This window comes from Camelina sativa, chromosome 7 (assembly GCF_000633955.1).
Source record: "Camelina sativa cultivar DH55 chromosome 7, Cs, whole genome shotgun sequence".
Lineage (NCBI taxonomy): Eukaryota > Viridiplantae > Streptophyta > Magnoliopsida > Brassicales > Brassicaceae > Camelina > Camelina sativa.
The window spans coordinates 23256056-23282757 of NC_025691.1; the positions used below are offsets into that span (position 1 = coordinate 23256056).

The 26702-nt window shown below is 35.0% G+C and overlaps 5 protein-coding genes and 2 pseudogenes across 8 annotated transcripts; 1 reads left to right on the forward strand and 6 right to left on the reverse strand.

The window, feature by feature from the left end:
* On the reverse strand, positions 845 to 3418 carry LOC104702127 (LRR receptor-like serine/threonine-protein kinase ERECTA). The gene has a single exon (XM_010417957.2). It carries the CDS (start codon positions 2811 to 2813, stop codon positions 1281 to 1283), a length of 1533 nt encoding a protein of 510 aa, XP_010416259.1. The 5' UTR covers positions 2814 to 3418; the 3' UTR covers positions 845 to 1280.
* On the reverse strand, positions 6193 to 7567 carry LOC104702126 (MDIS1-interacting receptor like kinase 1-like). Its single transcript, XM_010417956.2, has 4 exons — positions 7147 to 7567; positions 6625 to 6780; positions 6425 to 6499; positions 6193 to 6305 (listed from the first exon to the last, which is right to left on the reverse strand). Exons 1-4 carry the CDS (start codon positions 7532 to 7534, stop codon positions 6196 to 6198), a joined length of 729 nt encoding a protein of 242 aa, XP_010416258.1. The 5' UTR covers positions 7535 to 7567; the 3' UTR covers positions 6193 to 6195.
* On the forward strand, positions 9441 to 12155 carry LOC104702125 (glycerophosphodiester phosphodiesterase GDPD6-like). Of its 4 annotated transcripts, none has more exons than XM_010417952.2 (8): positions 9441 to 9522; positions 9900 to 10132; positions 10241 to 10424; positions 10543 to 10611; positions 10745 to 10803; positions 10900 to 11055; positions 11442 to 11556; positions 11795 to 12155. In XM_010417952.2, the coding sequence occupies exons 2-7, from the start codon at positions 9953 to 9955 to the stop codon at positions 11523 to 11525; spliced, it is 732 nt and encodes a 243-aa protein (XP_010416254.1). In that variant the 5' UTR covers positions 9441 to 9522; positions 9900 to 9952; the 3' UTR covers positions 11526 to 11556; positions 11795 to 12155. The 4 variants fall into 4 exon arrangements, with proteins under 4 accessions (XP_010416254.1, XP_010416255.1, XP_010416253.1 ...); XM_010417953.2 differs by having other exon boundaries at positions 9469 to 9526; XM_010417951.2 differs by lacking the exon at positions 11795 to 12155 and having other exon boundaries at positions 9471 to 10132; positions 11442 to 11787.
* Positions 12665 to 16996, reverse strand: LOC104704875 (annotated as a pseudogene).
* LOC109125485 (receptor-like protein 2) lies at positions 21021 to 21611 on the reverse strand. Its single transcript, XM_019227125.1, has one exon. The coding sequence runs from the start codon at positions 21609 to 21611 to the stop codon at positions 21021 to 21023; it is 591 nt and encodes a 196-aa protein (XP_019082670.1).
* On the reverse strand, positions 21601 to 23164 carry LOC109125059 (annotated as a pseudogene).
* LOC104704877 (polygalacturonase inhibitor-like) lies at positions 23302 to 24984 on the reverse strand. Its single transcript, XM_019227126.1, has 5 exons — positions 24513 to 24984; positions 23968 to 24123; positions 23743 to 23817; positions 23540 to 23639; positions 23302 to 23350 (listed from the first exon to the last, which is right to left on the reverse strand). The coding sequence occupies exons 1-5, from the start codon at positions 24889 to 24891 to the stop codon at positions 23302 to 23304; spliced, it is 759 nt and encodes a 252-aa protein (XP_019082671.1). The 5' UTR covers positions 24892 to 24984.

Genomic DNA, 26702 nt, shown 5'->3' on the forward strand with positions numbered 1-26702 from the left:
GAAAAGGGGCATCATACATATTGTTTCCCTGAAGAAACAGAGTTGTAAGTGATGTAGCAGCATTAAGAAAGGGAAAGATGCTGTTGTTGATGTATTTGAAGAGAGATCCAAAATCTCCCGGTTTCTTAATCTCCTTGAGCTTTCATAACCTGCAAACGAAAATGAGCAGATTAGTTAATACAAACAGATACTACATGGCATAAACATCAGCATTTGATTAAATACAGAATAAGGTACTATAACCTCTTGATGCAGGGGGAAAACTAAGTACAATAGGAATAAAGAGTGTTAACTGTCAAGAATTAGAACAAAGAAATGAAATATAGCACATCTAGAATTCTAAATTTTCATGGCATGGAAAACTGTTTCCAAACTAAGACCAAATATAAACTAAACAATGTGAAATTTAAGCCTGGTATACCTTCAACATCATCAAACAAAACAAGCCATTGAAATGGTTGGAATATTCCCCTGATAATTTCAAACTTCGAACCTCTTCAAACGGATGCAGCAAAGAAAGATTAAAAAGAGAGTCAAGGCCCCAGTCTTCCGTTCTTGAGATCATGTATTTCTAGTTATATANAAAAAAAAAAAAAAAAAAAAAAAAAAAAAACAGATAAACTTTTAATAAAAAAAAAAAACAGATAAACAGATAACATTCAGCTAAATAATAATTGATTTTCCCTAAAGCAAAATGCGATTCTAATGCAAAAAAGGTCTAACCTTTTAATAAATTTTCTGCCAAAAAACACTCAAACGGTAATCGAAGAGTCACTGATGTGGCTCTCTCTTTAATCAGCCACGTCACGGAAAGAAGTGCCGTTACCACTAACGATTTCTTTTATTGCATTAGCTTCAGGCTTTTTCTTCAAATTTGTTCTCTACCAGCTAGATTTTTTTTTTTTTCTTGATCTTGAGAACAACATCACATTCTATTGAAACTAAATTTAGGTCTTGAATAGAATTCCTTGAGGGAAAAAAATCGTTACTATAGATTATGTGGTCACTTCTCTCATTCAATGATCTGGTGGATGACTGGTTGCGTCTACTATGGAATTGTTTCATGTGTTACTATAGATTATGTATTGAACCAAACAACCAAAGCAGCTCCAAGATATGTTTGATGCATTACTTTTATTATACGAAGACAAAAGACAGTACAAAGGAACCAAAAACATAAGTTTTGTTCTGTTTTCTGAAACAAAGCATGAGGTTTGAGAAGAACAACAACAAATGGGGATGAAACAAGCACATCATAGGCACCTGCAGTGTTATATTTATCACAACAGTCTCCTACCCTTGTGGATGAAAGCATCAACGATGTAGAACCAAGCTCTGCTCCAAGGAGAATCAAAGGAGAGTGATGCGAGTAACCCAAGAAGTATTGTCACATAGGCTGCAGCAGAACTCCAGTAGAAAGATTCCATGTTGATTGTGGTGGATTCATCAGCAGCTTCCACTCCATTATTTGGTTCTTGAAAGTTATTCCTCTCGCAGCTTGTGTTGGTTGGTTTCCCACAAAGAAGAGGATTACCTAAGTAGCTTTGCGTGTCGAAGGTGTTAAACTTTCTTCCCTGTGGAATGATTCCTGATAAATTGTTGCATGAGACATTGAAGACAGCAAGGCTGCTAAGATCTGTAAGTTGTGGTGGGATCCGGCCTTGTAATCTGTTGAAAGATACATCAAGGCTTTCCACATTCTTCAGAGCTGAAAAGCCTTCTGGTATCACACCTGATAATTTGATGTGAGAAAGATTGAGAGCTTGTACTTCCCCAAGACCTCCAAGCTCTACTGGGATCTCTCCGCTAAGCTCATTTGCTGAGAGATCCATTGCAAACAATAATTTCAGATTTCCACCCCAATAGGCATCATATCGGTGTTTTGTTGCAAAGTCAATTATCGTCTTGGTCATGGCCTTGAAATCCTTGCTAAACTGATCTTCCACGATCAGAGATTTGAAATTTGTGTAGAACGTTATTGAGGAAAAAAGTCCAGAATCAAAATAAGAACCGTCGAAGCTGTCCCCATTCCCAAAACCAAATGATGTATTGCTAAGACATGAAGGTATGGAACCATTCAGTCTATTGTTGGAAAGATCCAAAAGCTGGATGTCGCTTAGGGGACACAATTGGTGGGGAATATGACCTGTTAAATTATTCCCCCGCAGAAGAAGAATACTAATGTATTGGGTCTTGATGAACTCATGAATATTTCCGGACAATCTGTTATCTTTCAGATCAAGCACAGTGACATGTGCTAGCAATATGTGTGGAATTACTCCTGATAAATTATTGCCTTGCAAGAGCAACACTGTCGGATATCTAGAATTGACAAGCGAAGGTATTCCCCCAGATAAACGGTTTTCAGAGAGGTCTAGTATGTCTAGTGTAGATATGTTGAACAACGAAAGAGGTATTTCACCTTCCAATGAGTTGTGTGAAAGCAGTAATGCATATAAATCTGGAAGTTCGCCAATCCAGATTGGAATAACGCCTGAGAAACCGTTGTTCGAAATGTCAAGCATAGATAAAGATCTCGAGCTCCGCAAACCGTCTCCAATCTTTCCTGTAAACAGGTTGTTATCCATACACAACACACTTAAATTAGTAAAGTTGGCTGTCTCTAGGAATGTCTCTCCACTTAGTTGGTTATGTGACATCTTCAAGAAACTCAAAGAATAACAACCCTCTAAGAAAATTCCCGGTAGCTTCCTGTAGAAATTGTTGAGAGATATATCCAAAAATTCAATCTCTTTCATGTTACCCAAAGAAGATGGAAGATTTCCTTGAAAACCATTACTCGCAAGATTCATATACTGTAAACGAGGAAGTATCCACCCAATGTTCTCAGGAAAGATTTGATCAAATTCATTAACTGAAACATCCAGGCAAAGGAGATTACTATCAGATTGTGGTAGCTGAAAGCTTGTAAAAGAGTTGTTTTGTAGAAGCAAAACCTCGAGTTTTGTATTATTCTCCAATAGCCATGAAGGAAACTTTCCAGAAATATTATTGTTAGAGAGATCAACATGACGCAAATCATTCTGGTATAGGAGAAAATGAGGAACCTTCTCCAAATTGCAACTTCCTAGTGAAATAACACTCAACTGAAATTTTGGCTTCCAAGAACTTTCCAACTCTACTTGAAATGTGTTGGATACTGAATCAAGTTTGAGCACTTTAAGCTTTGAGAGGTTAGCGAGCCAACCAAGTGAGAAGAGGCCTTCGAAGTTGTTATATAACAATGATAAGTACTCGAGGGATTCGAGATTACCGAGAGCAGATGGTAACGTCCTAGTCAATTGGTTCCATGAGAGGTCAAGAACACGAAGTCCAGTCAAGCTGGTTATGCATGAAGGAAACTCACCTACAAAGTTGTTATAACTGAGATCGAGCTCTTCTATATATTTCAGTTCACAAATCCCTAAAATGATTTAGAAAAAAAAATGCAGTAAGTTTCAGTCACTTAATAAAGGGAACGAGAGTTCACCACAATTCTTTATCAAAAAAAGTGAAACATTTGAGAAAACCTGCCTTGCAATTCCATTGAGCCAGAAAATCTATTAGCGCTTAGACCTAGAACTTTCAGATTTCTCAGGGCAGCTAGCTCTGTAACAAGACAAAACCACATAACGTTACCATTAAAATTAGGTTATATCCCGCGCAATGTCCGGAATGTTATATATATAATAATTATGTTAATTATTTTAATTTTATTTAATAATCATAAAAAGCAAAAAAATCTAAATCTAAATGTTTTTAAAAATTTTACATTTTTAAAAAAATTATACAAATTCATAATATATAACTAATTTAAATATAATCACACGTACATATCTCTTGATTTTTGTTTCTATTATTTAACTTTGATAATAATTTTCATTAGTTTCTCTGAGGAATTGAGGTTAAAAAAAATGATAAAATGAAAATTAACTATGATATTCAAATATTAATTTAAGTTGTTTATATAAGCTAACACATTACCTAAAGTATTAAATGAGAGAAATAAAATTATTCTCTATAAAATCATATGAAGTGCAAGCAAAACTTTAAAGTACAATTCCAAAAGATTAATTTTACTTTTAAATCTCTTTTTTATATTACCCTCATTTTAATTTATATTGCTAGATTTAGTTATAATTGTTTCATTTTTGTAGTAAAAGCTAGATAGAAAATAGAATATTATATTGTTTTTTATATAGAGAAATCCTTATGAAGTGCATATTTGAATTAAATAAATATAGCTTAATGATCTTTATGTAATTATATGTTTAATTAGAAGCTAAATATAATGATGAGTATTCTTAAAAAATGTATTACAATTTTGTTAAAGGTAAGAGAGAGTTAAAGAAAAATTGATTTGATATTTCATAATTATACTACAAAATTTACTTTCCTTAGAAGTTAGAACATTACATATTTTTAAGAATCAAATAAATATAGATATGAATATGCAAGAAATAATCTAACATCTAAAGTAAAGAAAGAGGTACATAAAAGCAAGAAAAATAAAATGGAGAACAATATAAAATATATTATTAAACTCTTACAATATTATCTTCATTGAGTTTTCAACCAATGCAAGAACATTAAAAACAAAAAAAAAACAAAAAAATATTTAGGATTTGAGATATGATAGAGGAGGATGTGAGAATGATTATTTATAGGATAATAAGTGATGGAAGTTACATTTCTGAAAAATTAAATTAGAGGAGTTATAAATATAATTGCTATGGTATTTAACTGAAAGTGAATGAAAAAATCAAATAGTCAATTCACAATTTATGTTATTTCAGTTACAATTTAGTACTAAAGTGTATATTTAAAGTATGAATTAATGTATATGATTAAATATTCTGTATTTTAGGTTTAATTAAAAATAAATATTATATGTTTAAGAAGATAAATACCAAATAGACCAGTAAGGAGAGAGTAACTGAAATTAGAAAATATTATATAATATAAAAATATAATCTTCATTGAGTTTTCAATCAATGCAAGATTATTTAAAACAAAAAAAAAACATTTAGTATTTGAGATATGATGGAGGAGGATGTGAGAATGATTATTTATAGGATAAAAAGTGATGGAAATTACATTTCTCAAAATTAAATTAGAGGAGTTATAATTATAATTGCTAGGGTATTTAACTGAAAGTGAATGGAGAAAACAAATAGTCAATTCACAATTTATGTAATTTATGTTACAATTTAGTACTAAAGTGTATATTTAAAATATGAATTAATGTATATGATTAAATATATTGTATTTTAGGTTTAATTAAAAATAAATATTATATGTTTAAGAAAATAAACACCATACAGAAAGTAAGGAGAGAGTAACTGAAATTAGAAAATATTATATAATATAAAATAATTATGTAAGAAAATATTAAAAAGAGACCACAAAATAAATTTAAAAGAATATTATATGACAATACGTCACATGTCACAAACAAATAAAATATGAAAACAACTTATATATTTTTAAATTAGATAATAATAATAAAAAATAGAAGAGTTTGTTTCTCATATTTTAAAATTAGAAAGATGAAACAAAAAAACGGAAAAATACCAAAAAAAAATACACGACTTATTTGATATTTGCCTGAAAAAAACACGAACTTTTTTCGTTGCCAGAAAAAATACTTAAACTATTTTATAGGTGATAAAAAAAATACATAAACTATCATGATTTTCCAATTTCCCACATATCATTGTTATGATTTTTAACGACGTTAACTATCTTTTTACAAACGAAATATTGATTTAAGATCTCTGTTGTTGGTCAACGAAACACCAAGAAAATAGAGGTGAGCTTAATTAGAGTTTCTAGCCGTAATTGAATAGATAAGAGGGGATGGGTGGAAAAGTGAGAGAGGCGAGAAAGAAGAGAAGACGGAACTGTGAGATTTTGTCGATTTTGCTCTAGAAAGTGAAGATATTTCTGTGACCCATTAATCATTTACGGCCTATTAATAATAAGTTTAAATACGAGAGAAACAAAAAAAACCAAAAGATTCAGAATAGGCAAGCCTACTTTATAAAACTTACTTAGAGGGTGTAAGCCTACTTTATTATATTAGATAAGTACAATTACGAACATAAAGAATAGGCAAGCATTTATGAGCTACTTCGTTACTATTTGAGAAATATTACTTATTTAAAGTGATTTCACCACAACACCCCAAGTTCTTTATATAAAAAGGTGAAATATTTGAGAAAACTTGCCTTGCAAATCCATTAAGCCTGAAAACCCATTAACCCTTAGATCCAGAACTTTCAGCTTCGCCAGGACAGATAACTCTGCCACATTTAGATAAAGCCATACAAAGGGTAAACACCATTTACCTAAGAATATGAGGACCTCAAGGTTGACAATCATCTATGGACACAAACTAAACAGAAAAATGGTTATGAACTACCTTGTACTGGTATGGAGCCATTGAACCTGTTACTGCTTAGGTCCAACAGTTCCAAGTTTTTCAAATCTCCAAGTTCTGGAAGGGAGTCCAATAAATATAAGAAGAATGATGCAAAATAAGCAAAGTTATGTATAAAAATTTATGATAAACTGACTTCATCCAACAAAGATACAATAGATCATACGAATAGAAAAAAAAACCTTTAACAAGAAAAGGGCCATTCATTTGGTTTCCCTGAAGATACAAAGTTTTGAGTGATGTTGCGGCATTGAGAAATGGAAAAATGCTGTTATTGAATGCATTTGAAGAGAGATTCATAGTCTTCAGGTTTCTTAATCTCCTTAGGCTTTTATAACCTGCATTTTTAAAATAAATGCAAACGAGAATCTTGCTATAAGAATATAATGATAACATGTGCAAGCAGCTGAAGGTCATGAGAGATGAACTCTACGCAAGTGGGAGGGAATGTAATTAAGTGACCGTCTGATGTGATCGCAGCATGCAACATGGCACACAGACATCAACAAGTTAATGGGGAAACAAAGAAAATCCGAGTACCATAAGGTATAAACGTTCAAGAATTAGAAACAATGAGGTGAGATTTAGTCCATATAAGTTCTCTAGCGAAGTAGACCCCTAGCTAACGCAGGGAAAATATCAAAAGTACCACTGTAATTAAAACAATATGTTAAAAGCTAATCACTAGGAAAAGCCTGATATACCTTCAACGTCATCAAACAAGCCACTGAATCCCATGTTTCCGAACCCAAATGAGGATAAGTCCAGACTTTGAACTTCTTCAAAGGGATGCAACAAAGAAAGATTTAGGAGAGGATTCTTAAGGTATCTTACACCAAAGGAAATCTCCCTAATCCGCCCGCTTTTCCGATTGCACTCAACCCTCTTCCACTGACAGCAATCACTCTTTGTGTCATTCGTCCAAGTAAGAGCAGAGTCTTGCTCCCATGCTATAGTCACTGGGATCAAGTATGTCTTGAGCTCCAACAAAGCCTTCCTCTCTTTCTCAATACAGCTTTTGTGTCCATGTAGCTGCCCCAACAGTATCAATACCCATATCAAATATTGACCCACGAAAGGCTTCCGCTCCATTGAAAAAAAAGATAAAACGCAAATGAAAATAAGCTCCACAAAGCAATGTAAAAGTGTGAGTTAAAAAATGGTACGGTATAACACCTCCACGTTTATGAAATTTCAACAAGAAACTATTGCATATCTAGAAAAAGTCAAAGTATCTGTTAATGAAAACACTTAAAAGTCATGAGACGTGTATGAAGTGTCAAGTGAGCGATCGCTATCGTTTACTCTGAATTGGATGATAAGAAAAGTCAAGGTCGTTGTAGAAAACAGTCATAATAATATACGTGTGGTGTAAAACACATATACCACGAACAGATCAGTTAAGCAAGTCTAGTGAAGGTCTTTGTAGTAAGAAAAATAAGTTACGAAAGATAGAAGAACAGACTGGTAGACAAGATTTTTGTTGACTTAATTGGTAAAGTGAACACTTTTTCAACAAATAATTTGAAAAGTAAACACTTTTGAAAATTGGTATAGTGGACTTTTTTTTTTTGAAATGTTCCCTCAATACTTTTTTTGCCACGAAACTGTTCAATGAATGAACTTCTTACCTTTAACATGAAGAGGCCACGAAAGATTAAACAAAACGATGACTGAAAAGGAGTCCAACAAATATAAGAATGATGGAAAGCTGATTTTGTGATACAAAAAATAAATAAACAAAAATAATTTGAAATAGCATCAATAGATCGAGCAAAAGATACATCATCAAGAGTAAGAATAGGCCTGCTAGATAGTATTGACTTGGAAAAGAATGGAGAAATATACCTTTAACATGAAGAGGGCCACTAATCGAGTTGGACCTAACAAACAGAGTTGTAGAGTGATGTAGGGACATAGAAAAAGGGAAATATGAGCTGTTGTTGAAATCGTTCCAAGATAGATCCAGAATCTTCAAGCTTCTTCTAAGGCTTTTATAACCTGCAAACAAGAATCTTGTCAACAAAGTAAATGACAATAACATTGTCAAGGAATGTAATTTTGTGCTATATGGCATAGATTTTTTTTTTTATTTTTTTTTGTAGACGAAAAGCTACATGGCATAGACTTAGATATCAACAAGTTAGTTTAAACGGTATAGTGAAACCAAAGAATAATCACAGGAGTACGAATTAAATTATTGTAACACAGTTCCAGGAATGAAAGTTTGAATTGATTTTTACAAAACAACTAAACAACTCATAATCATAGGAGTATACATACATACCACAAATTAGTTTTATAGAGAGGTTTGCTTATGCATTCAAGGAATAAAGTAAGTGTATTGCTAATTTGCTGCTGATGTGGCTTAATATATAACACGACGTCGTTACCAGCAAGACTAAATGCCGCCGTTTTGTATCTTTTTCCCTCCGCCCAAAAGAAAAACCTAAATAAAATACTCATGAAACAGCGGGTCCATCAATTGGGTCGACCCGGACCTTCGATTGAAGCCGGAACCGAGATTTGATCAGTCGTACCCAACTTCTTCTACCGGGGGGATGAAAACAGCGATTGGGCGTCAAAAAGGTACATTCTGGCGAGACGCAGAATGAGGTTTCGATGGTGAGAAGTACTAGCCGAATAAACGCCGCCATTGTGGATCAAAGTGAAAAAAAAAAAAAAAAAAGGTGATAATAATGAGAATATGAGAGACGAGATGATTTTGTTTGCAATTTTTGACAAGGAGAGGCGTTGCTTGGTAATCCCATTACTAATACTACTTTTACTTTATTTGGAAATAAACAAAGAACATGCAAAAGCTTACCAAAAACTATGGAATATTCGAGGGAATGTGAATTGAAACAAGGATATATGAATATGAAAACGGTACGCCAAACGCAGGGAAGGTCAATAAAGTAAGAAAGAGTGTGATATAAATAGCAATTATGAGTAAATGGACAAGAATCGATAGAGTCGGATANAAAAAAAAAAAAAAAAAAAAAAAAAAAAAAAAAAAAAAAAAAAAACAAATCAAACAAGCTAATCCCGATCGATCCAGGAAGATCGTCATGATTCTTGTAAGTAAGGACCCTTCTCAAATTATGTTTAATTTCTGGGTTTCTCACCGTATTTCTATTTTTCTCCATCTGGGTATAGTTGTATACTTGATTGATTGCTTCTATTTCAATAGATTTGTTGATAAATTTTGTCAAATTTACCGTTCCTCGTAAGACCACTCTCGTCTTAGGGATTTTGCAAGACATTATTATATATCAGTACCGTTTAACTTTCGTGTTCATCCATAAAACCGTATAACAGCGAGAATATGTTGAGAAGAACGAAAGAATCTGGATTTGTTTCATTTCTATTTTAATGGGCTTTGTTTCCTATTCCACTACAAGTTAAAATAAGTTTGGGTTTTTGTTCTGTTGTTGGCTTTTGTTTCTGCCATAAGTATAAACCGAAGCTTGTAGGAAAGTGAAGTCTAATAATACAAAGTGGTTATTGATGATCTTATTGGTGATATGGCTATCTCTACTTACTCTGTGTGCCGGGAGGCCATTGTACTCACTCCCTGGTAAAGAACCTCACACTGTTAAGCTTCCACTTCAGACTTCACGTCCTTATAACATCGCACACAGAGGTTCCAACGGAGAGATCCCTGAAGAAACTGCAGCTTCTTACTTGGTATACCATTTCCCCTTTCTTGATTAATCAATCTGCTTCTGCTTATTTGAAATGGATCTTCTTCCCTAGAGTATTGTTGCTCTAAACCACTTTTTTGTCTTTTCATAGAGGGCAATTGAAGAGGGTACAGACTTCATAGAAACAGATATCTTATCATCCAAAGATGGTGTGCTTATATGTTTCCATGATGTTATCCTTGACGAAACAACTAATGTTGCCACCCACAAGGAGTTTGCTGATCGTGAAAAGACATATGAGGTGCAAGGATTCAACGTCACTGGCTTTTTCCCTTGTAAGTTACCTTTAATTTTCCTGAGTTGATGCACGCTCATGGTTTCATTTGCTTCAGCATTCACTTATTTGAATTTTAGATATTTGCTAACAAGTGGTTCCTCTTTGATTGCTTCTAGTTGATTTTACTCTCAAAGAACTGATACGTACAAAACAGAGATATGCTTTTCGCGACCAGCAATATAACGGTTAGCTATTCTTTCTTTCCTAGATTTAGCTGTTGAAAAAAATTATAATTTCGCTTGGTACAGGGAGTACATATCAAATTATTTATTCAGTCATTTGCACCAAGTTCACTCGTGTACATATCAAATTGAACAGACTCGCCCAAAGTCCTTCTAATAGACGACATAACGATGCCAACACAAGACACTAACCAGGTCAATGCTCTGCTCTTGATATTGTTTTTTTGATTCTTGAAAGTTCTTTTGCTTCTAGTAAAAGTGACTGTCGTTCCTTCTTGCAAATCTTTGCAGACATACGCAGAAATCACATCAGATGCGTATTTTAACTACATTAAGCAATATGTTGTGGGGATCGGACCATGGAAGGATACAATTGTTCCAGTAAATAACAACTATATGCTAGCCCCAACAGATTTGGTCAAAAGAGCTCATGCACATAATCTACAGGTAGGACTTAAGATTCATCCGTAGACTGAGTCAGTTACACATGCTAATTCAGGTGCATCCAGTGGCGGAGCCAGAATTTTTTTTTTGAGAGGTCCAAATAATAATTTTTTTTTTTAAATAAAAATGTAAAATTTAGAGGGTTAAAATGATTTTTTTTAAAAAAATAGGGATAACAATGCAATTTTTGGAGGCTCAAAATAGAAATTTAATTTAAAATGTGATAAAAATGCAGAAATTGTAGGGGTCAAAATCAAAATGCAAAATTTGTAGGGGTCAAATTACAAAATTTAGAGGGGTCATATTATAATTTATAACTAAAAACACACCAAAAAAAAAAAATTGTGGGGTCTGCTGACCCCATATAACCCTTACTAGATCCGCCCCTGGTGCATCCATATACGTACAGGAATGAACACGAATTCATACACTTTAACTTTAGCCAAGACCCATATAAGGAGTACGACTACTGAGTGATTGAACCATCACCCGTGAAGACACAAGGTAACAAAAGGATTCTATCTCTAGTGTCCTCGTTGTCATCAACCTCTGAGAATATTGGCATGGATAAGAAACTTGCAAACATCAGTGTCACTTTAAAATTCTATGACCAGGGTTAACTCTTTATATTTGTCTGTAGCTTGTCTAGTTTGGTATAGTTTCTCTTTTACAATTTTTTCTCAATACTAGGATTGGCTGTTCAGTTCCTTCCATTTTTGACTCAGAACTAATCATGTGATAGGTAATGTAGCCGATGACTTTGGTGATGAACATTGTGAGTACCAGTGGAATCCAGCTTATAGTTTCTCAGAAACCACATCAAGCTTTTCGCCAGAGATAAACCGTAAGAACCATGATGAAGCCAGCCAAGATTATATCGCATCGCTCTGTGAGAACCCGGATCCTACCACTGATCATAGATACATCTCTGAGATTCTATTAGCTTCGGGTCTTCTCCTCAGAGACCTTGGCTCAGGATTGACAACCTTTCAGCTACACCCTTCTGGCCACCCAATCAATCCCGAGCTGTTCTTTGTTCTTGAGCAGACAAAGGGAAGCAGCACTATGCATTTACACAAAGAGGAAAGTAAGGTTCTGAAAAATGAGTAGCTCAACCGCAAACTCGTGTTTGGCACAGTTAATGAGATTCTGGTGGAGAAACTAGCTTCAGTTTAAGCCACAACGAATCCATTGATGAAGTCATCTGCTAAGATGACTAAGAAAGCCGTGAGTGCGCAACAATTACTGAAAGAACTGTGTTCAGCGGTAGAAACACTGCAAAAGCAAGCCACAAAGAGATCAGAAAGCTTCTTATTGGAGGAAGAAGATGACTTCTTGAAAAATATACTTGCTGAAGATGTGACGATTCGATCTGGGAACTGGGCAGACTTCAGTGGAGAAATCTCAGGATTGGTGCTGGATGTGGAGAGGCTTCTCTTCAAGGATCTGGTTAGTGAAGTCGTACATGCAGAGACTAGCCGTCTGCAAGCAAAGTCAGGAAGGCGAAGAACTCTTTTTGCAGACCAATAGCAAAGTCTGTTGAAGAAGATTATATATAAACAAAAGTGGTTTCTCTTCTTTCTCTAACTCTTTAACTGTGTTCTACGTTTCACTCTGGTCTTTTTTTTTGTCTTGTTGATTCATTTGCTTGTATTTGGGTCTTTGTATTCTACAGCAGGATAAAAATCATATGGTGTGTTATGTAATTACTGAAGTTCTTCTTGAGATGGTTACCTGAAAAGATACTGTGAATCGGTATAGAATTCCTATAGAAGAAAGAGATCTAACGGGAAATTCTCTGATATATCTATTCTTTTCTTTTGGGGTCTCTGTACTCTCATTTTGAGATTATTTTATGCAACTTTTTGTATTTCAGTAGATTACTTATTGAAACAACCACCAAACAAGCTTGAGGCATTACATTTATTAAAAGACAAACAACAGTACAGAGGAACTAAAACATAAGTAATGTTCTGGTTTTCGAAACAAAGGTATGGAGAAGAACAACAACAGATGGGGACGAGAATGAAACTAGCACACTAGATGCATTAGGTAGGCACCTACAGTGTTTTAGCAGAACAAGTTCTTAGCCTTGTGGATGAAAACATATACGATGTAGAACCAAGCTCGGCTCCAAGGAGAATCAAAAGAGAGTGAAGCGAGTATCCCAAGAAGTATTGTCACATAGGCTGCAGCAAAACTCCAATAGAAAGACACCATGTCGATTAAAGATTCATCAGCTTCCACTTCATTATCTGGTTCTTGTAAGTTATCATTGTTGCAGCTTGTGTTGGTTGGTTGACCACAGAGAAGAGGATTACCTACGTAGCTTTGTGTATCGAAGGTGTTAAACTGTCTTTCATGTGGAATGGCTCCTGACAAGTTGTTGTATGAAACCTTGAACACGGCGAGGTTGCTCAAATCTGTAAGTTGTGGTGGGATCCGGCCATGTAATCTGTTGAAGGAGAGATCAAGGCTTTCCACATTCTTGAGACCTGAAAAGGTATTAGGTATCACTCCTGACAAGTTGTTGTGAGAAAGATTGAGAGATTGTAGCTCCATAAGACCTCCAAGCTCAAATGGGATCTCACCACTCAGCTCATTTACTGAGAGATCAAGTCCAAACAATAATTTGAGATTTCCACCCATGTAGGCGTCATATCGATACTTTGTTGCAAACTCAATTTTAGTTTGGGAGCCTTCTTTGTAGTTCGTACCAAACCGTTCAAACATGAGCAGCGACACATAATAAAAATCAACATGTAAGGAATCAACAGACGAGGAAGACAGATCGGAGTCATAGTCGTATGATGTATCCTCTTTCCCCAAACCAAAGGATGTATTGCTAAGGCAAGAAGGTATGGATCCACTTAGTCTGTTATTGGCAAGATCCAAAATTTAAAGGTTGCTTAGGCCACACAACTGAGGGGGGATGCGGCCAGTTAAATAATTCCCACGTAGAAGCAGAATACTGATGTTTTGGGTGTTGACAAACTCTGGAATATTTCCAGACAATCTGTTATTTCTAAGATCAAGTATTTTGACATTTGCTAGCAATGTGTCTGGAATAACCCCTGAAAAATTATTGTCTTGCAGGAGTAACACTAGCCCGTGCCCATCTGAGGAATTGACGTGTGGAGGTATGCCCCCAGATAAACTGTTTGCAGAGAGGTCCAGTAGCTCTAGTTCAGATATTCTGAACAACGAAACAGGTATTTCACCTTCCAACGAGTTGTTTGAAATTATTAGTGCAGATAAGCGTGAAAGCTCGCCAATCCAACTTGGAATAACACCTGTGAGATTGTTGTTCGAAATGTCAAGCATATACAATGACGTCAAGATCCGCAAACGTTCTCCAATTTTACCTGTGAACATATTGTTATCCATAGACAACATCAATATATCACTAAAGTTTGCTGATTCCTGAAAAATCTCTCCACTTAGTTTGTTATGTGACAACTTCAAGTACTGTAAGGAATAACAACCTTGTACAAAACTTCTCGGTAGCTTCCCGTATAAACTGTTGTGAGATATATCCAGATACTCGATATTTTTCATGTTACCTAGAGAAGATGACAGATTTCCTTGAAAACCATTCACTGCTACATTCATATACCGTAAATGAGGAAGTATCCACCCAAAGTTCTCCGGAAAGAGATGACTGAATTTATTAACTGACAAATTCAGAGAAAGCAGGTTATGAGCAGATTTCGGTAGCTAAAAGCTCGTAAGAGAATTATTCTGTAGAAGCAAATCCACGAGTTTTGTATTGTTAGCCAAGACCCAAGAAGGAAATATCCCAGAAATAATGTTGTCAGAGAGATCAAGATGACGCAAATCCTTTTGGTGTAGGAGAAAAGGAGGAACCTTCTCCAAGTTACAAGAAGTTAGTGCAATAACTCTCAACTGAAACTTTGGTTTCAAGTAACTTTCCGACACTAGTTGAAATGTGTTAGATTTTGAGCCAAGTTTCAACACCTTAAGCTTTGAGAGGTTGGCGAGCCAACCAAGTGAGAATAACCCTTCGAAGTTGTTATCAAACAATGATAAGTACTCCAGGGATTTGAGGTTACCGACAAGAGATGGTACCTTCCCAGTTAATTGGTTTGATGAGAGATCAAGAACTCGAAGTCCAGTCAAGCTAGTTAAACATGAGGGGAACTGACCTACAAGTTTGTTTTGACTGAGATCGAGCTCTTGTATATTCTTCAGTTTGCAAATTCCTACAATACATATAAATCAAAAGCAAAAAAAAAAATTGTCACTTATTTAAACGTGAACTTTGACTACAAGTCTCCAACAAAGCAGTGAAATATTTTGAGAAAACTTGCCTTGCAGTTCCATTGAACCAGAAAATTCATTGCCGCTTAGATCCAGAGCTTTCAGCTTGCTCATCCGGGCATGTAACTCTGCCACATGAAAAAAAAACCCAAAAAAAAAAAAGGTCAGGACCTTGAAAATATGATTTCAGGGATAGTCCAGACTAATTCAGCAGTCTTGTATTGTTAAAACGACTAAAAATGAATAGAAAAAATAAAGGCATCTGTGGACAGCTACCTTGTACTGGTATGGAGCCATTAAATCTGTTTCCACTCAGGTCCAACAGTTCCAAATTTATCAAATCTCTAAGTTCTGGGAGGGACACCAACAAATATTAAGAATGATGATTTAATCTGAATATAAGACCTATATATTAACACTAATTATAAACTAAATAAAAAGATGCATTGTAAATCAATTCATGCTAGTTTTTTTTAAAAACGAAGAAACATACCTTTAACAGGAAAAGAACCACTCATATTGTTGGACTTAAGAAACAGAGTTGTGAGTGATGTGGCGGCATTAAGAAAGGGGAATATGCTGTTGTTGAAATTAAAAAAAAGAAAGATCCAGAATCTCCAGGTTTCTTAATCTCTTTAGACTTTTATAACCTGCAAAATAAAAATCTTGTTAACAAAGTACTGTAATCATTCAATAGGTTCAACCGTTTAATTATGATTTTACTCTTCTCTATATGCAAATGAAGATTATGAAACATGAGTGACAGTTTTATGTAATTTTGTGCTCTACATGGCATAGACATCAGCGAGTTAGTTAATTAATACCGAGCTATGTAACTTTTTAATGCATGGAAAAAGTCTAAGTAAGTACCATCATTTTAAACGTTATCAGCATTCAAAAATCAAGCTCATCTAGAATTCAAACTTATCGATGCAGGGAAATATGCTTCTAAATAGAGACCACAAGAGGTTAAAAAAAGAGAGAGAAGAAGAAAAAAAAAAAGGATGTACCTTCCACATCATCAAAGAAGCCACTGAGTCCGAACCCTGAGTCAGATAACAGCAGGCTTCGAACTTCTAGTTCAAAGGGATGCAGCAGAGAAAGGTTTAGGAGAGAACTCGGTTTGCAATACGAGAAATCGATGAAAAGTTTAGTCACCCGTCCGCTTGTACTATTGCATTCCAAGCCTTCCCAAAAACAGCAATCGTCCTCTTTGTCATTAGTCCAAGTAGTGAGAACAAAGTCCGATACCTCTTCTTCAGAAACCGAGACTATGTATTTCTTGATATCCATTAATGCCGTCCTATCTTTCTCATTACAGCTTTTGCATCCGTGTAGCTGCCCCAACACTAGCATCAACCATATCAAGTATTGGCCCAACAACACCTTCCCTTCCATTGCAAATGTGATTAAAAAAAAAAAAAAAAATTAGAAAGCCAGTGAAAGAAAACTCAAATGCAATGTGGGACTGTGAGTTCTATACAAGTACCTCCACGTACGTTATATATAGGAATTTCAAATTTCCGTTTAAAACACCATTTTTAATTAACAATAAATAGTTGTGTACATGTTAAAAAAGTTGAAAATATATGCAATCTAAAACACCTAAACTCATATATGCATGCATGTAACATGTGTAGTAGCATTACTCACGCTGCGCGAGTGATCATTGTCTTTACTTTGACTCGCGTATGATAATAAGAGTCGTTTAGCGTGTGTCCAAGTGTGTGTCGTTTTCAGCAGCGCCTATATCCATGGTGAAACCCAATTATATGTGCCATGATTGAGCAAGCCTGGTTCTCAGTAAGTGCAAAGATATTAGAATCCATGATCCACAACAACTTAACAAAAATACTTGATAATTTAGGATCCAAATGGTAAAACACTATCCATGTTTTGGTTGGAAAAAGGAATACTTGTATAAACATATATACAGTACACAGAAGATTGAGTCCACATAAATTTTATTGCAAAGGGCCCAAGATAATATTGAATCTTTGTTCTCATGTGATACGTTGCTTATCATTACACAACCATATGGCCTTGTCGGCAGACAAGTACTCGAGGGTCATTTTCATCCTTTGAAGAGAAGATGGAAAAATTATACGAGAAGAATCTTTTTGGTCAGCATTCAGCAACATGCATGGAAATATCCAAAAATCATGATCCCTGTATGAATCAGATGATTTTTTTTAGTACACGCATGATTTTTATTTGCACATCGTTCACATAGTGTGAATATAAAAAATTGGCCGATTTTCTTTCATATATGATACAAAAAGCAAAAGTAAGAAATTCAAAGTCAATACTGTGAGTTTATACTGTGCACATACCTCTCTAAGTTTATGAGAGTTCAATTCCAATTTTCCTACAAAATATACAAAATACCAAATACCACCGAGAAAATGTACAAAATGTATAGAGTCCAAGACTCAGTTAATGGAAACTCTTGTACCCATGAGACATGCGTAGCGTGGGTGATGACTGATGACTATCTTAAACTTTGGCTTGCATGATCAGGCTCGTTAAGCCTACAAGGCTCCAATTTATGTTTGAGACATTACAGTTATTCAAAGACGGACTTTACAGAGGAACCACACATAAGTCGTCATGTTATTAATATAATGTTTGATTCCCTATATGTTTCCGTTCTTCTCAAGGCTCGAAGATTTGTTTTGTGTTTTCAGAAATCTAGTCCAAGGTTTAGTGAAGATGGATCGTCAGCTAACATGTCACTAGTTGCTTTGGAACATTCGATCCAAGTCCTATTTCTGTTCTTGAAGCCTCCATATACAGAGACACTGAACTAGTAACAAACGGATTCTATCTGAATGTCCTCAATCGTCATGGTCATCAACCTCTGAGAATATGGGCATAGATAAGAACTATAAGATCAAAGTCACTTTAAGATTCTATGACCAAGAGTTCAAACTCTTACATCTGTATGTAGCTTGTTTACTTTGGGAAAGTTTATCTTTTACANCATCATTTTAAACGTTATCAGCATTCAAAAATCAAGCTCATCTAGAATTCAAACTTATCGATGCAGGGAAATATGCTTCTAAATAGAGACCACAAGAGGTTAAAAAAAGAGAGAGAAGAAGAAAAAAAAAAAGGATGTACCTTCCACATCATCAAAGAAGCCACTGAGTCCGAACCCTGAGTCAGATAACAGCAGGCTTCGAACTTCTAGTTCAAAGGGATGCAGCAGAGAAAGGTTTAGGAGAGAACTTGGTTTGCAATACGAGAAATCGATGAAAAGTTTAGTCACCCGTCCGCTTGTACTATTGCATTCCAAGCCTTCCCAAAAACAGCAATCGTCCTCTTTGTCATTAGTCCAAGTAGTGAGAACAAAGTCCGATACCTCTTCTTCAGAAACCGAGACTATGTATTTCTTGATATCCATTAATGCCGTCCTATCTTTCTCATTACAGCTTTTGCATCCGTGTAGCTGCCCCAACACTAGCATCAACCATATCAAGTATTGGCCCAACAACACCTTCCCTTCCATTGCAAATGTGATTATAAAAAAAAAAAAAAATTAGAAAGCCAGTGAAAGAAAACTCAAATGCAATGTGGGACTGTGAGTTCTATACAAGTACCTCCACGTACGTTATATATAGGAATTTCAAATTTCCGTTTAAAACACCATTTTTTAACAATAAATAGTTGTGTACATGTTTAAAAAGTTGAAAATATATGCAATCAATGAAAAACACCTAAACTCATATATGCATGCATGTAACATGTGTAGTAGCATTACTCACGCTGCGCGAGTGATCATTGTCTTTACTTTGACTCGCGTATGATAATAAGAGTCGTTTAGCGTGTGTCCAAGTGTGTGTCGTTTTCAGCAGCGCCTATATCCATGGTGAAACCCAATTATATGTGCCATGATTGAGCAAGCCTGGTTCTCAGTAAGTGCAAAGATATTAGAATCCATGATCCACAACAACTTAACAAAAATACTTGATAATTTAGGATCCAAATGGTAAAACACTATGTTTTGGTTGGAAAAAGGAATACTTGTATAAACATATATACAGTACACAGAAGATTGAGTCCACATAAATTATATTGCAAAGGGCCCAAGATAATATTGAATCTTTGTTCTCATGTGATACGTTGCTTATCATTACACAACCATATGGCCTTGTCGGCAGACAAGTACTCGAGGGTCATTTTCATCCTTTGAAGAGAAGATGGAAAAATTATACGAGAAGAATCTTTTTGGTCAGCATTCAGCAACATGCATGGAAATATCCAAAAATCATGATCCCTGTATGAATCAGATGATTTTTTTTAGTACACGCATGATTTTTATTTGCACATCGTTCACATAGTGTGAATATAAAAAATTGGCCGATTTTCTTTCATATATGATACAAAAAGCAAAAGTAAGAAATTCAAAGTCAATACTGTGAGTTTATACTGTGCACATACCTCTCTAAGTTTATGAGAGTTCAATTCCAATTTTCCTACAAAATATACAAAATACCAAATACCACCGAGAAAATGTACAAAATGTATAGAGTCCAAGACTCAGTTAATGGAAACTCTTGTACCCATGAGACATGCGTAGCGTGGGTGATGACTGATGACTATCTTAAACTTTGGCTTGCATGATCAGGCTCGTTAAGCCTACAAGGCTCCAATTTATGTTTGAGACATTACAGTTATTCAAAGACGGACTTTACAGAGGAACCACACATAAGTCGTCATGTTATTAATATAATGTTTGATTCCCTATATGTTTCCGTTCTTCTCAAGGCTCGAAGATTTGTTTTGTGTTTTCAGAAATCTAGTCCAAGGTTTAGTGAAGATGGATCGTCAGCTAACATGTCACTAGTTGCTTTGGAACATTCGATCCAAGTCCTATTTCTGTTCTTGAAGCCTCCATATACAGAGACACTGAACTAGTAACAAACGGATTCTATCTGAATGTCCTCAATCGTCATGGTCATCAACCTCTGAGAATATGGGCATAGATAAGAACTATAAGATCAAAGTCACTTTAAGATTCTATGACCAAGAGTTCAAACTCTTACATCTGTATGTAGCTTGTTTACTTTGGGAAAGTTTATCTTTTACAAAAAAAGAATTTCAATACAAGGATTTAATGTTCAGTTCAGTTTTCTTACATTTTTGACTCAGAACTGATCATGTGACAAGTAAATTTCCCATGCCTATGGCGATGAACATTGTGACGGCCAGTGGTATCCAGCTTAGCCACATCAAGCTTTTATCCGGAGATAAACCGTAAAAAGCTTCAGAATGTTGAGCACTTCCTTCAAAAGCTCAGACGATTAAACTCTAGCCATGATGAAGCCAGCCAAGATTATACTGCATCACTATGAAAAAACAGATCCTACAACCGATCATAGATACATCTCTGAGATTCTTAAAATAAGATAGAGTCAAACGGGAAGTCTCTGTATCTATATTCTATTTTTCAGTCAGTGTACACTCTTTTTCTATTTTGAGATGACTTCATGAAACTTCTTGTATTTGAGTAGAAATATGTTTGAGGCGTTACATCTATTTAAAGACAAAGACAGTACCCATGAACCAAACATAAGTCATCTTTCTAGTTTTGTGACACAGAGCAGGATCATTTGAGAAGTACAACAACAGATGGGGACAACAATGAAACTAGCACATAAGAAACATTCAACACCTGCAGTATTTTACCAAACCAAATCCCTCACTTTGTGGATGAAACAATCAACGATGTAGAACCAAGCCCTGCTCCAAGGAGAATCAAAAGAGAGTGATGCAAGTATCCCAAGAACTATTGTCACATAGGCTGCAACAAAACTCCAATAAAAAGACACCATGTCGATTAAAGATTCATCAACTTCCACTTCATTACCTAGTTCTTGAAAGTTGTTGTTGTTGTTGTTGTTATTGCAGCTTGTGTTGGTTGGTTGTCCACAAAGAAAAGGATTACCGAAGTAGCTTTGCGTATCAAAAGTGTTAAACTGTCTTCCCTCTGGAATGACTCCTGACAAGTTGTTGAAAGAGACATTGAATACAGCAAGACTGTTCAACTCTGTAAGTTGTGTTGGGATCCGACCTTGTAATCTGTTGAAAGAAAGATCGAGGCTTTCCACATTCTTCAGACCTGAAAAGCTTTCCGGTATCACTCCTGATAAGTTGTTGTGAGATAGATTGAGAGCATGTAACTGCAGAAGATGCCAAAGCTCTACTGGGATCTCACCGCTCAGCTCATTTTTTGAGAGATCCAGTCCAGAAAAATATCTGAGGTTTTCGCCCATGTAGACATCATATCTGTGTTTTGTTGCAAACTCAATTTTCATTGGGATGCTTTCCATTTGATATCCTTTCCAGTGAGCATTAGCAGGAATATCATCATCTTGCAAGAGAGGAGATTTGATAGATGTATTGAGAGTATTTCTGAAATAATAACTGAAAAAAATATAATCGTCTAATGTATCCTCTTTTACCAAACCAAATGATGCATTGCTAAGACATGAAGGTATGGATCCATTTAATTTGTTGTTAGCAAGATCCAGAAGGTGAAGCCTTGTCAAGGCACACAACTGGCGAGGAATACTGCCTGTTAAAGTATTCCCTCGCAGAAGAAGAATTCTGATGTTGTTGTTGATGGACTCCGGAATATTCCCAGACAAACTGTTATTTCTCAGATCAAGCACGGTGATATTCGCTGCTAGAAGTGTGTCTGGAATAACCCCTGATAAATTATTGTTATGCAAGAGTAACGATAAACTATTTGCAGAGAGGCTGCTACTGGATAGGTTGAACAACGATGTAGGTATTTCACCTTCTAACAAGTTGTTAGAAATGTTTAGAAAATGTAAGCCTTGAAGTTCGCCAAACCAACTTGGAATAACACCTATGAGATTGTTGTTCGAAAGGTCTAGCATTTGCAAAGATCTCAAGCTCCGCAAACCTCTTCCGACCTTTCCTGTAAATAAATTGTTATTCATAGACAGCCCCCGTAAATAAGTAAAGTTTGATGCTTCCGGAATAACCTCTCCACTTAGTTTGTTATGTGACAGCTTCAAGACCCACAAGGAATAACAACCCATTAAAAAACTTTTTGGTATCTTTCCATAGAACTTGTTGTGAGATATATCCAGAACTCCTAGATCTTTCATGTTACCAAGAGAAGATGGTAGATTTCCTTGAAAACCATTAGTCGTCAGATTCATATACTCTAAACGAGGAAGTATCCACCCAATGTTCTTGGGAAAGAGTTGATCAAATTCATTAAGTGATATATCCAGAAAAACCAGATTATGATCAGATTTCGGTAGTTGAAAGCTCCTAAAAGAGTTATTCCCTAGATTCAAAACCTCGAGTTTTGTATTGTTCTCCAACAGCCATGTAGGAAAATTTCCAGAAATTTTGTTGAAAGAGAGATCAACATAACGCAAATCCTTTTGGTATAGAAGAAAATGAGGAACGTTATCCAAATTGCAATCTCCTAGTGAAATAGCTCTCAACTGAAATTTTGGCTTCCAAGAATTTCCCGAAACAACACTCAACTGAAATTCTGGCTTCCAAGAACTTTTCAACTCCACTCTTCGTGAGTTGGAATTTGAATCAAGCATGAGCACCTTAAGCTTTGAGAGGTTGGTGAACGAACCAAGTGAGAAGAAACCTTCGAAATTGTTGTCAAACAATGATAGGTACTGAAGGGATTTAAGGTTAGCGAGAGCAGACGGTATGTTCCCAGTCAATTGGTTCGATGAGAGATCAAGAACTCGAAGTCCAGTCAAGTTAGTTATACATAAAGGAAACTGACCTAAAATCTTGTTGCTACTGAGATCGAGCTCCTCTATATTCTTCATTTTGCAAACCCCTACGGTAATCAAATGCATCATTTTTTTAGTCACTTAATTAAACGTGAATTCACCACAACTCTTTATCCAAACTTTTATTTGAGCAAACTTGCCTTGCAATTCAATTGAGCCAGAAAAATTATTGCTCCTTAGACTCAGAGCTTTCAGCTTCCTCAGGGCAGCAAACTCTGCCACAAGATAAAGAAAAAGAAAGGTGAACAACTTTAAATACAAACATGATAAATCTCAAGGATGATATATAAAACTAATCCAAAAAAGGTTGTTTGCACTTTGCAGCCCTTAAATAAATTAAATTTAGAAAAGACAAGGGTCTAAGTGGCAAGTATCCAAACTTTGTATTATTTTATCACACTTGCCTTGCAATACCGTTGGGCCAGTAAATCCATTGTATTTTAGATTCAGAGCTTTCAACTCCCTCAGGGAAGTTAACTCTGCCAAAAGACGAACCACACAACGCTGAACAACTTTAGATACGAACATGATGATCTTATGGATGATATATAAACCAATCAAATTTCAACTTTAGAAAATAAAGGCAAGCATTTTAGAAATAACTTACCTTGTATTGGTATGGAGCCGTTAATTCTGTTTCTACTCAGATCCAGTAGTTCCAAGTTTGTCAAATCTCTAAGTTCTGAAAAGAGTCCAACAAATATAAGAATGATACACATTAAATTTATGACACAAAAATAAAAAATAAAAAATTGCATCAATATAGCAAAAGATAAATCATCAAGGATAGGCATGCTAGAGTATTGCCTTAGATAAGAATGGAGAAATATACCTTTAACAGAAAGAGGACCATCGATACGGTTCCACGGAAGAAACAGAGTTGTGAGTGATGTAGCGGCATTAAGAAAAGGAAAGATGCTGTTGTTGAATCTATTAAAAGTAAGATCCAGAATCTCCAGGTTTCTTAATCTTCTTAGGCTTCTATAACCTGCAAACGAGAATCTTATTAACAAAGTATATGAAAATAACAGTTCAGTGAGCTCACTCTAATCACTTCAATATTTCAATTATAATTCTACATTCAAATGAAGATTATGAGAGTTGCACTGTTATGGACTTTGGAAGGTAGCATGAGTGACGGTTGGATATTTAATTTTGTGCTACATGGCATAGACTTAAATATCAGCAAGTTAGTTAATACATTTCTATAACTTTTTGATGCAGGAGAAAAATCTAAGTACTAACTTTAAAAAAATGTAACAAATGAAATACGATAGAGCTCATCTAGAATTAGAACTTGTCACTGCATGGAAAATTGTTTTCAAATAGAGACTACATGAGGTAAAACAATAAACCCTGGGCGAAACTCTGGTATACCTTCCACATCATCATATATGCCTTCGAACGAGAGAAAGGATAAGTCCAGACTTCGAACTTCTTCAAAGGGATGAAGCAAAGAAAGGTTTAGGCGAGAACTCTCTTTGAGGAAAAGTCTTCCAAAGGAAAGCTCGATAACCCGCCGGCTGGTAGGATCGCACTTAAGGCCTTGCCACAAGCAGCAATCGCTCTCTGTGTCATTAGTCCAAGTAGGGACAAAATGATCGTGATCCCATTCTTCCCTCCTTGAGAGCAGGAATTTCTTGAGCTCAAACAAAGCATTCTTTTCTTTCTCAATACAGCTTATGTATCCATGTAACTGTCCCAACAATAACATCACCCATATCAAGTATTGGCCCAAAAACACCTTTCTTTCCATAGCAAATATGATATAAAAAGCGAAATAAACAAAAACTCAAACGCAGTATGTCACTGTGAGTTCAATACAAATATCGTAAGAAATTTCAAGTGAAAAAACACCAAGTCCATCAGAAATAATTGTATATTAATTTAAAAAGTCGAAGTCATATTTGAAAGGTCGTAGCATGAGTGACCGTCACTGATTCACTGTCATAAAACTAACGTGTACTTTGAGTCGTATTATAAGACTCTCGTTGAGCCTACAAGTCAAGCTAATTAAGGTCTTTGTGAACAAATGTGTGGTGAGCATCTTTTACTCCGACCAAGTTTTTTTTTTTTTTTTTTGGTGCATGACATCAAGGACCAAGAGTTTTTCCAAATGATATTTTGCTTATTAGTAACCAAATAATTTTTTTTGTTAAAAAAAAAAGAAAAAAAAAGAAACCAAATAAATTCACAAATAAAATTATTGTAACACAGGTCCATGAATAAAATGTTTGAATTGATTTTTTAAAATAACTATTCATACAAAAGTGTCTTTAGTCAACTGGTTACCGGCACCACCTTTAATTTACAACCAACCCACCAGAATTCGACTCTACTAAGCCACATTATCCGATTTTGTCGATTAAATTATGACAAAACAAAACAACTACTCATAAATTTATTTCATAATAACTTTGTCAAAAATTATAAATTATAAATCTTATTCCGTAGACTTGTCGAAAAGCCTACGAAATTGCTAATGTGCCTTCTTTTTTATTGAAAATACATTTAGAATATTAATATTTATTTTTCTACATGTATTATACAAAATACCTTTATTAAAAAAAAAGCTTATTTTGGACAAACATGGAATATGAAAATACATTTATATCCAAACAAATTTTACAATTAATTTTCTACTATTTATATATTAAAATATTTTAATTTAATTATACAATTTTATATATTAAAATAATGTTCCACCATTAATAGTATATATAATAAAAAGATTTACTTAGCATTATGGCATATTTGTAGCGTGCTTAGCATTATCAAGTTCACAGCAAGGCTTTAAGAACAACTAACAAAGACAAATTTCATGAATTAGCCACACGAAAATTTACTCATCCTGAATAATACAATGTAGAGTCTGCGATATAACTGATTAATTACTATAATTCAAGTGCAATGTGAAGGGGAACAAGAGTGAAAAAAAAGAAAGATGACATGATACCATATACTTGCAACCATTATAATAGATATATGAATGCTATGCAGGGTCAGTATTGTTGACACATATATGATCCTGGACAAATATTAAACTAAAGAAAAGAAGAAGAATAAAAAACATAATGGAAAATTCGATTTCTTGTACTTAGCCCTAAAGAAAATTTCAAGCTTCTACCATATATCTTTCACTTATATATAGTAGCCCTAGTTATATATACACAACAACAACAACAACAACAACAAAAGATTAACATTCAGTTAAATAATTGGTTTTCTCTTAAAAAACAAAATGCAAAAAGGGTCTAGCCTTTAAATAAATTTTCTGCCAAAGAAATTCAAAGAACACTCAAACGATAACTGAAGAGTCGCTAATGTGACTCTTTAATAAGCCACGTCACGGAAAGAAGTGTCGTTACCGCTAAAAACGTAACACTGTCGTTTCACATCGTTAATAGTCTGAAGCGCAATCACTACATATCCAATCGCCAAACGCTAAAAATAATGTTGAAGCTTGCGATCTCGTCGCCGCCCTTCATCGAGGTTGGGACCATCGAATTTTTACGAAGTAGCGGAAGGAAAGGAAACTGCCGGGGGGGCCAGGAGTTTGGGTTTTTT